Source organism: Leuciscus leuciscus (assembly GCF_965113295.1).
Source record: "Leuciscus leuciscus genome assembly, chromosome: 10".
NCBI classification, from domain to species: domain Eukaryota; kingdom Metazoa; phylum Chordata; class Actinopteri; order Cypriniformes; family Leuciscidae; genus Leuciscus; species Leuciscus leuciscus.
Genome location: NC_138734.1, coordinates 10,030,756 through 10,044,717, shown reverse-complemented (window position 1 = coordinate 10,044,717; position 13,962 = coordinate 10,030,756). Strand labels below are relative to the sequence as shown.

Here is a 13,962-nt window from a genome sequence, read left to right as displayed (position 1 = left end):
CAGAGACACACAAAGGGTGTAGTGATGGGAAACAGAACACATTATCTGAATAAGTGTTTGTTAAACACAGCTAATCTGATAAGAGCATGTGAGGTCAGACTCAAACATTAAGCTCACACTGATTGAAAAAAATAAAGCCTTCACATGATAAATATAATACACTGTTTAGAGATTTAAATACTCACTCTCTTCTTTCTTGCTCAGAATAGCAGGAAGATTGTAGATCTAAAAGAGTGAAAAATTATATTTATTGTATTGATTTCACTGTGAATTACTTGTTGAGCAATTAAATAGCTGATAATCCATTTTTACATGTTTTGAAGAAAATACCTGAACTTGAGGATCTTCTGAAGCTTGAATCAATACAGAAGCAATGATGACAACTAAGTCAAAATAGTATAAAATCAGAGGAGAAAGTTTCTCCAGCACTCACCGGCTCTTTGCCATCCATAGCTTCCAGCCAGAGTCTCCTGTTGGACTCCGACAGCGCTTGTAGCGTGATAATGCCATGCCTGAAGACAACGCACCATTTTAAAGTCTGACATGCTATAGAAATATCCTACCTACTTACTATAGTTCCTGTATAGTGCCTTTGCTCGTATATGCCTAAACTAAAGAATGTAGTTAAAAGAAAGGATTCAAACGAAATGTCGCAACATCATTGACAATTGACTAAAGAATCAAAATTCTGTCATCATTTACTCACCCTATGTCATTTCAAACCAGTATGAGTTTTTTTTTTCAGTGTGGAACATACAAAGATATTTTGAAGAATGCTGGGAACGAAACAGTTTTGGTTACCATTGACTTCCATTTCTCAAAATATGACAGAATTTTTATTTTTAAGTCAGGTTGAGCAGCAATAGTTCCCCCATCCTGTATGATTTTTGTCCTTATATGGAACACAAAAGGAACAATTTAGCAGAATGTTCAAACTGCTCTTTTCCATACAACGACGTAGAAAGAGTAGCGGTACAAAGATTTTCAGTGAATAACAGCTTCAATTTTGCACTAAACTGTTATATTTCTTATGAAGACTTAGGGCCCTATTTTAACGATCTGAAAAGCAAGTTTCAAACGCGAAACGCAACTAACTTTGTGGGTGGATCTTGGGCGCTGTTGCTATTATACCGGCGGGATACATGACTCTTGTGCCCGACTCAAATCTAAAATGGGTTGGTCTGAAGTAGCTACATTACTCATAGGTGTGGTTTGGGCATAACGTGAAATAAACCAATCAGAGCGACATCTCACATTCCCTTTAAAAGCAGGCGCGCTTGTTCCATGGCGGATTGCTATTGTAACGGCAGATTTGCCAGGCACACACCAGGAGCGGTTCACAGCCGAGGAGACCGACGTTCTCGTCAGGGCTGTAAAAGACAGAGAAGTGACATTGTATGGGGATGGGAGAAACCCACCCAAATTAGCTTCGGTTAAACAGGCGTATAATAATTTGGGTAAATGTGTAAGCTAGATTTATGCCTATTTTTTCACATCTTCATGGACACCGCAATGAACGCGCCACTGAAAACGCGCCACTGACTTTAGACTAGGTTTTTCCTGGTCTGTTTTCTGAAACTGCAAAATAGCACCAGGGAACGTTTGCGCCGGAACACGCCTCCTCTTTAGGCCGGAACACGCAAAATAGGAATGATACATGCGTCGGTGTACGAAGTCAGTTGCGCTGGGTGCAAGATAGGACCCTTAAGCCTTGTTTATACTCGACGCAGCCGCAAGATCGCGAGGCGCGCGCGGCAAAAATGACGTCATTGCGGAGTGGGCGGTCTCGCGCGTTGGGTTCGCAAGACCCAATTTCGCCTGGCGGTGTGCACGGCACTTTTTGTAACATCGCGCGCGGCGCCGCATCCGAAGATGAACGATTTCGAGGCGACTTTGTCCGAGCTGGTACGTCTGTACCAGCATGTTTATGATCCTTCCATGCGGGACCATAGAGACAGTCAGATGGCACAGAATTCCTGGAGGGAAATTGCGAAGACGTTGGGGAAGGAAGACGTATTTTGTCGAAAAGTTTGGAAAAATCTTCGAGACAAATTTGTCAAAGCCAAGTTTTAGCTGACATGCTTGCAAAAGTGGACCCAAGGAAGAAGCTTGATGTAAAGTTCAAGCTGAATCAGGTCCTTTTTGATGCACTGAGGGACAACGATGCATAGACTTTGTTTGCCATTACACACATTACAAAGTACTTAGAATTTTAAATAATACACAATAGATACATTTTTTTTTATTCATTTACAAAAGAGATTTGTATTTATAGTTTGCTGTGAAATAAAAACAAAAACTAAAGATTTTATTTTGTGTTTGCATTTATAAATGTCTTCATAAATAAAAGTGAGGCAGTACACTGATGGTAACAGACAGTGATTAACCTCATTCTTTTGTCTCTATACACATAGAAACATTTACATTGATGGCGACCAATAAAAGCCTCTCATTTTGTGAATAGAAACACATTTCTATTAAGCACCCAGTTTGCACTTGTCTAAAGTAACTGCTTACATTTACAGTAGCAGAAGTTTGCCCTGCTGATAAAATTAAAGTTTAAACACTCTTCAATAAGGCTTCAGCTGTTTTATTTAGTTTGCATGCAGTGAAAGTACAATAAACCTACTGCATGTAGTTTTGTATTACAAACTCAGTTACTGTAAATGCTATATTAACAAAAAATAAAAACGTATATTTTTATTAACATTGCCAAAGAGTAAAAAGGTAACGCATGTTTTTATGTTAGTTAATGCCACATGACTACATTAGTCAACATTTTAAGTGGATCTTAAAAGTTTCTCAAAGTTGTCTTAAGACAGCAACAGGTATCATTCAAAAATAATTGTAGAATTTTGATGAAAGGTTTTGATCCACGCAAACTACTTCTTCACTGCTGTTTCCCGGTGGTTTAGAGGTAAATTACTCCGAGTCGCCCCCTGTCGTTTCAAAGAATAACACAACGGCGCGCGCGTCAAGTATAAATGCCTCGTCCGTCTGGAGAGGTGCGCGCGCGGTCTGCGGTGACTCGCGCTCTTGCGGCTGCGTCGAGTATAAACAAGGCTTTAGAGTGTATTATATAAGAGTCACTTTTATGGAGTTTTTTCCCCTCATTTGTCGAGTTCCTGGTGACTATATGATGTTGCTTTATGGACAAGAGCAGCATGAACATTCTTCAAAACAATAAAAAGTAAAGAAAAAGAAAGTCACAGGTGTTTTGAAAAGACATGATGGTGAATCTATGATGGGTAATCTATTCTCTTAATCGTCTGAACTAAAATCAAAAAGCATGTTGTGTGATGGCCTTAAAACATTTACATTTCCCATCATGCTCAGTAACACTACACACTCTTGGGAAAAAAAAAAATATGCATGAAAGTACTATTTCATTTACATAAACATCAATTTAACCATATTCATTATCTGTGCTCAGAGTTTCACACCGATTAGAATCACAAGGAATTAATTCACCCATAAATATCGCCCATGGATCTTCTTCACACATGACTTGACAGCATTTGCATGAACCGTATCTGTAAGGTGAACGTTAGAGCGAGCTCATAGCCATTAACGCGTTCCATGCCTGTGCAACAGCTGTCACTAATATCTGTGCATGGATGAACGAGCTATATGCTCAGTTATGCTTTGATTATGACCACCCCGCTTGTTAGAGCAAGCACGCTGCAGTGCAGTTTGAAGGATATGGTATTAGGAGGAGATTTGTGTATATCAGGAAGTGTATGTATATCAGGTCATTTATAGTGACAACCGTGGCTCATCCAATTGGAATTTACAGTCAAAAGTATCTGCTTATAATAAAGCATCTTTCAACAACTTTTTCAGAAACAGAACATTTTGAGATGGAATTTTAGGTGAACTACTGTACAAAACCTAGTGAGCTGCCTTGCTGTCTACATAGGCAGCAGCCTTTTAAAGTAACCTGTCATAGAACTTCATTAGTGAGTGATTTAAAATAAAATACACAGGCAGCAAATCCACAAATCACACAAACTGCCTTCCTCACATGAATTTAATTAGATAATACATGATATTCTTATTGGCAAAGAAGCGTGTAACACACTTTTGTGTAAATAGTGTGTAAAATGCGAAATAGAGCTATTTTTATTGATACTTCTGAGTTTTGACTGAAATAAGTATATTTATACAAATTTCTTATTTTGGATAATTCACTTGTCGCAATGCATCATAAAATGGTTTGTGAGGGAATGACGGGGGTTCATGAGATGATGAAAAGATTAATAAATCAAATCATAAGGTGTAAAAAAAAAAAAAAAAAAAAGTTAAAATAAAAAACATAAAAAATGTAACATTTACTAAACATGGATATGAAATAAATTCAATATTTTATTTGTTTAGCGGCATGGCATGACACGACCAACATTCAAGACTTGTGAACATTGCGCAAGTGTTGTTAAATTATTGAAAATTTTGGGGTTTCAACAGTTTTTCAGCCTGGTGTATAATGTTGATTTGATGTTGTGATCTTTGTTCCTTGATGTCAAGTGATAGTTTGTGATATCCAGATCAAAAATGAGTTGGTAGAATCACACAGCCAGTTAAATCAAATCAAACTGTTATCCCACCAATTATGGGTGCAGGAAATGTGCTGGATTTTCAACATGCAATCCTTTAAAACCACTGGGGTGAGAAATGAGCTTTGATCAGCGTGGGATTTGGAATGCAGCACACATGCGCTACAACATGCTTTTGCGCTGTAGGGCTCAGGGTCTGGTCACATACCGGGCTTTACAGAAAAATTGCAGTGGTCTGAAAAGAGATCCACGATAGATGGTATTTCTAGATTGAAATAAACACAGAGAAGGGACAAGGGAAATGGGCACATACAAGGTAAACTGTCAGAAAACAACAGTGCAACCTTACTAGGTGGCAAAGAACATGAACAGACAGGTAGTTACATTTGCAGCTACTTACCAACATACAGGTCTGGCTGAGTGTTAGTAGAACATGCATGTTCTACTGAGTGTGCACAGTGTAATAACATACATATAAATGCATACATATTTGCCACCTAATATCGTAAGACTGTGCCATGAAGGCAGATGCAAGTAAAAACAGAAGATTATACAGATAGATTACATAGAAGACAGATTGTACAGTTAGTGTGAAAAAAGGCACAAGGAGCATGCAGAAAACAGAAATGCAGGCCACTCTTAAAACAAGAAGGGAAGTTTCATATTTGAGCACACAGAGAAACAGAAACTATAGCAAATGTTATAGGAAAAAGAATTCACCCAAAAATTTAAATTTGGTCATCATTTACTCTCCCTAAAGTTGTCTATCTATCTATAGCTGTTAATTAATCTATCCATCCATCCATCCATCCATCCATCCATCCATCCATCCATCCATCCATCCATCCATCCATCCATCCATCCATCCATCCATCCATCCATCCATCCATCCATCCATCCATCCATCCATCCATCCATCCATCCATCCATCCATCCATCCTGAAGACTTGTCAGTGCTCACCAATAAGGACTTTTTTTCTGCTGGCAACATTTTCCCTGGCCACATCACAAATATATATATATATATATATAAATAGAGCTTCTATTTCATTAAATAGTAAAAACGGCCTGGACATTCTTTAAAACTTCTTTTTGGCTCCATGGAAGAATGACATGAATAAATAATGACAAAATGATCATTTTTGGATGAAATATTTGAAAGTTTTAAAACGTCTGTACTGTGCTGTCACTGCAGACACCCACCTTTCAACAACCTCGATATCAAAACAGAAGCGTTTATCAATCGAGTCAGTCTTCCTCCTAATACAGGACTTCAGTCTGAACTTCTCTGGGGGATTTGACATGACACCATTCTGTGAAAGAGAGACAGACAGTGAGGATCTGAAGCAAACAGCACCTCTGATCCCACATGAGCATCTTTGTACCTGTTTAGCTGTGGGCTTCGCCTCTGTGTTGCACATGCTGAAGGTCTTACTAACTTTCTCATATGTGCAATAATGCCGTGTCCATGTGCAGCCCAAAGGCCCTGCAACACACACATGAAAAGTGCAAATGTGATATACTTGCTTTGAGGTATTTGGGAAAACATTGTTCATTTGCAGCTCACAAAAATTCTGGACAACATGTAAGCAATTAAAACTTATTTTTTAATATACTGTATGTTATAAATTATTTTGTATATATATTTAAGTGCTATATAAAATATATTTCCTAAAACATAATATATGTTAGGATGCATGCAACATGTGTGGACTACAACTCCTAGGGTTAAGTAGCAACAAGTAGCTTTTTTAAAACTTTTGATTCATTTTTTAGAATAGAAAATGTATTTTATGTAAAAAATAAAATCTATGTCCTAAATATGTATTTATAATTTGTATTTTTGCCTCAAAAATACCTCAAATTTTCACTGAAATTATTTAATATATTTTTGGATAATATTTATATATTTTGATTTTAAAATAAAAACAGCAATACATTTTATATTAGCAATATATTTAGCATTCAACTCTTCACTAAATCTTCAGTGTGTATGATGCATCAGTCCACAAGAGGGCAATGTTTTTCTTTCCTAGAACAGGTCATTCTCTGTCCTATCTGAAATTATCTGGTGATAATCAAAAGCATTCGGTTTACATGTGGATTTTATTTTGGCATTTCCTTTGCAGTGTGAGGGAACAGGGAAATACAGGATAAGACTAGAAAGAGGTCACTTGGGAAAGATGGTAACTCTTTATTTTGATGGTCCCTTATGAACATTCTGTTGACTATAAGTAACTTAGCAGATATGAAGCAGACAGTCTACTAATACTCTAATGAGAGTTAGTTGACATTTAGTTGCTAACTCTTTATTGTGATGGTCCTCAAACAGACATTCTACTGACTATAAGAAACTTTGCAACTACATGCCATCTTATTCTAACCCTAACCCAGTAAACTAACAATTTGAGAGTTAGTAGACATGTAGCTGCAACGCTACTTATAGTCAACAACAGAATGTGTTAAAGCACGAAAACAAAGTGAAACTGGAAAGATAAATATGAAAACACATGAAAACAAAATTCTAGACCTGTTACTTATGTCTGTCCTTTTGTTTGCTCACCGCTCTCGACTGAAAGATTGAGGACTGTCCATATGACACTCACGTTTCTCCTGGACATAGAGGTATCCCTCCATAGTCCACTGGCCCGGGGGCTTCTGGTCTTGATCTGCAGATCGAACTCTCTTCATCAGCATTTCTACTTCCTGCTTGGTGCTCAAAAAGTTGTTTCTTGTCTTCATTTAACACACGCAAAAAAAAAAAAAAAAAAAAAAAAATCACACATATGCAAACAGATCATGGGAATCGTATCTCAGCAATGCAACTGCCATTTTAAAACAGCCTTTCATGATTGATCTGACAGATATGAAAACCATACATGGCACTGAAATAAGTAATAGACATTTATAATATATAAACCTGCATAAGAACCAAAAGATCTGTTCCAAAAGATAAGTGACAAATGAAACCACATACTGTACGTGACTGATTTGTAAAACTCAGGCACGAGCATCACATGCAATCTAGGTATACTGGTCTCTACCTACATTTTTGCAAAACTCCAAAAACGCACCTATACATACAATTCACTGCAGTTTCCAGCTGTAATGAATACTAGTGGCGGTAATTACACAAGTCGATAATTGGCGATAATTACAGAGGCATATTATCGGTAAATAAAGACTTTTTGGTAACACTTTAGAATACTGTTCCGTCATTAATTAATAACTAAACAGGAACAAATGAGTAACACAATATTAACATTCTATCTCTGATTAATTAGCGCTCAGTTGAATGAGGTAGTTCACTATTAGCAAATCAGTAACTATTATTTCTTACACCTCCCAGAGGACTAACAACTACTATATGCATTAATGAAAGTAATGCAAAATGTATAATTAATTCTGAAGTGAAGATCAAGCTAACCCACCAGTAATGACTCAAGTATTACCAAATCCTTCAGAAGGATGCGTTATAAGATAGTCCTTATCCTCAAATGCTGCCTTAGATTTTGGCCAACATTTTTGGGAGCATAATTATACTGCCTATCATGCGAATTAGTGTTCACATCGATACCTAAAATGTTGCGTAGCTAGGCAGCTCATCGGTTTATGAAACAGAGCTAAAGTCAGAAGACTTTTCAAAAGTACTATGGGGTAAACTTAAGTTTTTAAAGTACTGTAATACTACAGTGTTCTCCTTGTTTCCACAATGATTGTTTCGTACACTGTAATGGATTTTAAAACATTTTCAACTCAAATCAATATTTAATACTTGCATAATTATTTATTTTTGTGAAAAGTATTTTAATATGTGGTATGCCTGTACATTATCCATTAATTTGATGTCTCACACCGCACTGACAGACGGCAATAGACTCTTCGTCGGGGTTTATCAGATCAGTGTGACTGTCGGCGTTGGTTTGCCTCTGTCGATGCAGTGTGAATTGGCCTTGACAAATAAAATTCAATATTTGGTGTCCAATTGTTTAGTTATGTGGCAAGTAGCAAGTAATAAGCAGGATAATGTACAGAACATTCAGCCAGATATTATTGCAAAATAAACCTTCACACAAGACCTGTCCAGATCAACCTGTCCGAATTTATTTATTATATTTACTTCATCCCTTACTATATGCACAGCTAGCCATGAATTTTCCTTGATATACTGTATATATACCAATTGCTGGAAGGAAAGGAAAATAAATAGCTTCATTTCCTTCTTTAGTCCTCTGGAGTACTGACATCACACCCAAATACATCAATGTGAATTATCAATGACACTCCTGCAATATTAAATGTGCTTGTCCTGCGGTAGTGAATTACATTTAAGGCTAATTTCTCACGCTTTCACAGCAGTGTTCATTCAGCGTATATATGCCGCAGTGCTGGCACAGTTCTGCAGCAGAACAGGTCTTTTGTGCTGAAAATCTGTGACACTACATCAGCTTTGAGCTCACTGTGACAGTGATGCAAAGAAAAAGGTCAAAGGGCATGGATCCCGAAACAGAGATGCTGACGAGCAGCAGGAAGTGGTTTATAACAGGCAGATATTGATCAAAGACACACAGAGCAGGTTAAAGTCTAAAGAACAGAGGGCAAAAGGTTTTTATATGTGCGAGCCTTTTTTGAACACCATGTCGCTTCACAAATATTTTCAGAAGTGAAAATTTAATTTGGTCAAAAGGAGGCTAAGTGAAAAAGTGAAAGAGAAGCTGGATGACTCACTGGAGACGTGCACTTACATTCTGCAGGTTAAACTGTAGCTGTTGTTTGTAGGGCTCGAATTCATGGGCGAGCTCATAACCCTCATGGTAGAATGTGAACAGACCCTGTAGGAAGGCCAAGAGCTGCAACCCAAGCAAGATGTAAATACAAGTTTCTATTTTATGCCTGTAACACAACATATCTACTGTACAGTATCTCTTCCTCTTTCTCAGTGCAAACAGGAATTTTACGATATTTTGTGTCAGTCTGAATATCTAAAGCTGCCACATAACTGCTCAACCAAAAGACTGACATACAATTCAAAGGGATTCTCTAACTTTCAAAACGGTGTGCTAAAATATGATTTTTTTATTTACACAAATAAATGAATAGTACTTTTGTAAAATGTTTAAAGTCCACCTGTAGTCAATAGTTGTATCCCTTAAAACTCATCTTTGATCACCAAAATGACATATTTAAGAGTTTTTTCCATGAAAAAAAATCTTAATGCCTTAAAATAGCTTGAATGTAACTACACCCTTGCCTCATTTAGTCTACGTGGTTCTATGAATATGCAAATTATCCCCGCCTCCACTCACTCACACCAGCTCAGAGATCCACTCGTTGACGATCACACGTTGACGTGATTGGTTACAAGGAAGTCTGTGACGTCAGAAACATCAGCAATTTCAAACCTCATTTTTGAGATTGTCTTTGGTTCACTGCCGTTTTAAGGAGAAAATACTCAGCAATGGTGTTGACTTATGAATTTGCACATGGTTTGTCTTAAAGCATATTAAAAACACCACATAGACATATAAACAACATTAAAAGCAGGATTTTCACCACAGGGGGACTTTAAAAACAATGAACACACATTAGATGCACTGAAAAAATTTTATTTGTTGAATTTAATCAATATTTTTATCGTAAGTGGTTGCATTCAATTTATTTTACCTACATTTAAACAAATGCATTAAGTTGAACTAAAATTGATTAAGTTCAACTTAATGCATTTGTTTAAATGTAGGTAAAATCAACGAATATTTTTTTTCAGTGTGGAGACATACCAGTAGCCAAACAAAAAGTGTTTAATTAATTTGACGCCTCATGGGGGAAGCCATGTTGAAATCACATGACCACCGAATACAACTTGCTTTATCTCTGTAAATCTTCCTGTTATTGGACATTTTCACTGACAAAAATCATTTAATGATGGTTGTCAGCTAATAGTGCATTTCTACAATATTTCTGCATCCACACTACTAGGTGTCAGTACAAGTCAGATTTAGAGAAGGGGAGAAATTATTTATTGTAAATACAATTACAACCCTACAACCTCAAATTTCTTAGGGAAGACATTTACTTAACTCACTTAAAACACTGACTGAATTGTTAATGCACAGACCTGATGTGGCTATGGTAAGTGCATTGTGTATAAAGTTATACATCTATTGAGCATTACAGTTATCCCATCTGGCCACTGTAACAATTTGACTTTCTGATAGTGACTTTAGCACAAGACTTCAAAGATGCTGGTGTCACACCCCCGAAACTCAAGAGCAGAACAGACTGCTGTGCTTCTGGTAGATTAACAGCGTTGCTTTCCCCATGCCTGGTGATAAACAGTGGATGCCCCTCTAAATCTATACAGCGCGTTGTCTGACTCACTTTACTGCTCACACTTATGCATATAAATATGCTTAATGCAGGAATGGCTCATGCAAATTCTGTCCACTGTTGTAATGTGAGGTTCAGCTGTTGTGTATTTTATGCGACCTATTTGCTGAGTGGAGATTTAGATGGCCAACATGAAAAGAACCTAAAAAACTATAGTAAGAGCACTTCCTCTCAAACTATTTTTAATGGCAAGAAACTTTCAATTTTTGGTTTATAATTGAAGGATCAACTTTGCATCAAAGGTTCCCTTAAAAAATTCATTAGAAGAAATAAAAAATAGACTCAAATGAACATACTGTTGTATTTCCAGTAAAATAAAAGAATCAGACCTTGATGTCATTGACAATGAAAGTGGAATGCATCATAGATCATTTGGTGCTGGACAAATTTGGTGAGACATGTTTGAGATTATATTGAGATTTCTGACTTTTGGTTGCAGTTTACCCAAAAATGAAAATTCTTTCATCATTCACTCGCCCTAATGTCGTTCCAAACCTGAATGTCTTTCTATCATAAAATAAGGTATTTTGAGGAATGTCTGGGGTTTTTTTCCATACAGATGGAAGTCAACGGAAACCAAAACACTTTGTTTGCCAACATTCTTCAAAATATCTTGTGCTCTACAGATAAAGAAAGTCACACAGGTTTGGAATGAAATGATGGTGAGTAAATGATCGAATTTTTTCATTTTGGGTGAACTATCTCTTAAATAGTTCAGGGGTGACTGTGGGACAGGAAATGACAGCTGAGGTTTGATTAAGTTGGCATGATAAGAGTGTGATTATGACTTCAGTGGTCAAACTCTCAACTTACTTCCTGTTGGCTACACAACCATTACTGACCAGATGGCTTGATTCTCATTACATTACACATCATGATGGGCATCTGATTTGTTTTTCAGGAGTTACATTTGTCTATACGTTATCGTGTTTATGTGCATAAGAGTGGCTTCGTGTGTATTTGTGAGCTTCAGTTTGTGAGACAGAAACTTCAAGTCTAAATATAAGAGGAATAATATGCATCACAAAGATCTTACCGGCTCAACAAATTCAAATTTCTTCTTCTCTTGAACCTCCTGGATTTTGAAGACGTATTCTAGCGAGGCGTCATAAAAGAGCTGCCTTTCCTTATCAATCTGAGCGTCAGCCTGGAAATGAACAAAGAGCGCTGTTACCCCAGAGACAGACAGAAAGCGATGACTGCCAGGCTTGTACGCTCATTTGGATGTGTTTGGGCTTTGGTTAATCGTTACATGTGAGAATTTATGGCTCAGCTTTGTGAGAATTTGTGTAACAACAAGCTAAACAAACGCATAGGAACATCTCTGAACAGCAGGAAAGAGGAATAAAAAAAATAAAAAATAACAGGAACTAAAGCTTGTAAACCCTGATGTTTTTAAAAGGATTAGTCACCCAAAAAATGGAAATTTGATCATTTTCTACTCATATGTTGTTTAAAACCCATATGACTTTCTTCTGTGAAACACAAAATGAGAAATTCAAGCTTTCAATAAAAAAACTAAAAAAAACACTAAGGACTATAAAAGTTCATATGACTTGTGGGTTATTACGTTCCCATTTATTGTAATTGAATGGAAAGTGTAGAAAGTATATTACTAAAAATGTATTTTTATGTTTCACAGTCCATTTAACTATCCATTTAAATAAATGACATCACAAAACTCACCCACGTTTTAGCCACTGTTGTCATCAAAAATGTCAACGTGTACAGTTTCAGTTTTACATTTGCTATTTGTTTTTGCTTTTTGTAAACTTTATACTTTTTAAGAAAATTAAACTTGTCGTTTTGCATACTGACTTGCAATCGGTTGTCTTTCTTGCATTGATTTGCAAACAGAATTTTGATTGGACTTTGTCTTCCTTGCATATATTTAACCATTTATACTCACCACTACGCTGCCTTCACGTTCTATTGAAACCGACTTCTGAAGTCGTAATTTTGAGCTTGTCACGTTCAAGTGCTTTGTTGTCGAAAAGAATGGAGCCAAAATGTATTGAAGATATTTAATTTTGAATAAAATTTAGTGTCACATTCATTGACAACCATATAAACTTTCACCGTGGCACCGAACATACAATATGCTTTGAATGGTTATTCATATATGTCAATATGCATTAATTTAAAAACAAGACAAAGGGGTGTAGCTGTTGTGGAAAACATGTATAAAGAATAGCAGTCACAGCAGCTCTCTACTCCGCCATGTTTAAAGTTCATGGTCAGCCCAAATCGGAAACTTGGGAATCAAAATAGTCTCCCAGTACTAAATACGACTTTAGGCGTTTAGGGCGTTCATGTCCTATGACTAGGAAACTGATATTTACAATAATTCCGATAGCACAAGGCGGCAGCATTACAATGCAGTTGATTCACTAGCCATGTTTCCATGCAACGTTGCGAATTTAACTTGTGAATTTAATTTAATTTGCAAATAAAGCACCGTTTCCATCCCATGTGTTCAAGAGAACAAAATCATCACTGAGAAACTAGCGCAAAATATATGAAAGTATTATGATGCCATAAAGAATCGCATGCGCAGGGTGAGATTTGTGAAAGTGTACATAAGATTGCAAGCAAGAGCATTAAAAGTACCATTTCGGCAACGAGAACGTTGCTGAGCCAAAATAAGATAAAGATGTGTTCTGGCGACTGGCGTGTTTATTGTGTGATGTGAGATGCTTCTGGGAGGGAATTAAATCAAATCATTTTGATGATAGACTTTGCTCAGACATTTCAGTATGATCAATCCAACATTTGAGATGCTGTACAATGAAATTGGTCCGCTGGTTAATCCAGTTATCCAATCACATCCACTTTTAAAGTTTTTTGTTGCGGACCGTGGGATTTATCCGGAAAATGTGTTTCCATCATAGTTTATGTGCTATTTTTTTTTTTTTTTTTTACTTTTTTTTTAAATCCAAAAAAATAAATAAAAAATCATCCAACTCAATTGAGGCCATACATTTTTTTTAATGCCCATATTTTGAATATGGGCATCTTGCCA

At 36.6% G+C, this 13,962-nt stretch overlaps 1 protein-coding gene across 8 annotated transcripts in view; it reads right to left on the bottom strand.

Annotated features, from left to right (window-relative positions):
• The window catches only part of arhgap42b (Rho GTPase activating protein 42b), a 144,045-nt gene that overhangs the window by 23,656 nt on the left and 106,427 nt on the right, over nt 1-13,962 (bottom strand). For 5 of the 8 annotated variants that reach the window (XM_082182897.1, XM_082182899.1, XM_082182898.1 and 2 more), the window contains exons 6-13: nt 11,977-12,087; nt 9,299-9,403; nt 7,160-7,289; nt 5,939-6,039; nt 5,757-5,866; nt 4,762-4,818; nt 434-512; nt 186-225 (exon numbers count right to left, since the gene is read on the bottom strand). In XM_082182897.1, the coding sequence (XP_082039023.1) occupies nt 186-225; nt 434-512; nt 4,762-4,818; nt 5,757-5,866; nt 5,939-6,039; nt 7,160-7,289; nt 9,299-9,403; nt 11,977-12,087 (733 nt within the window). The remainder of the gene's footprint in view (nt 1-185; nt 226-433; nt 513-4,761; nt 4,819-5,756; nt 5,867-5,938; nt 6,040-7,159; nt 7,290-9,298; nt 9,404-11,976; nt 12,088-13,962) is intronic. The other 3 variants (XM_082182903.1, XM_082182902.1, XM_082182904.1) reach the window with 1 other exon arrangement.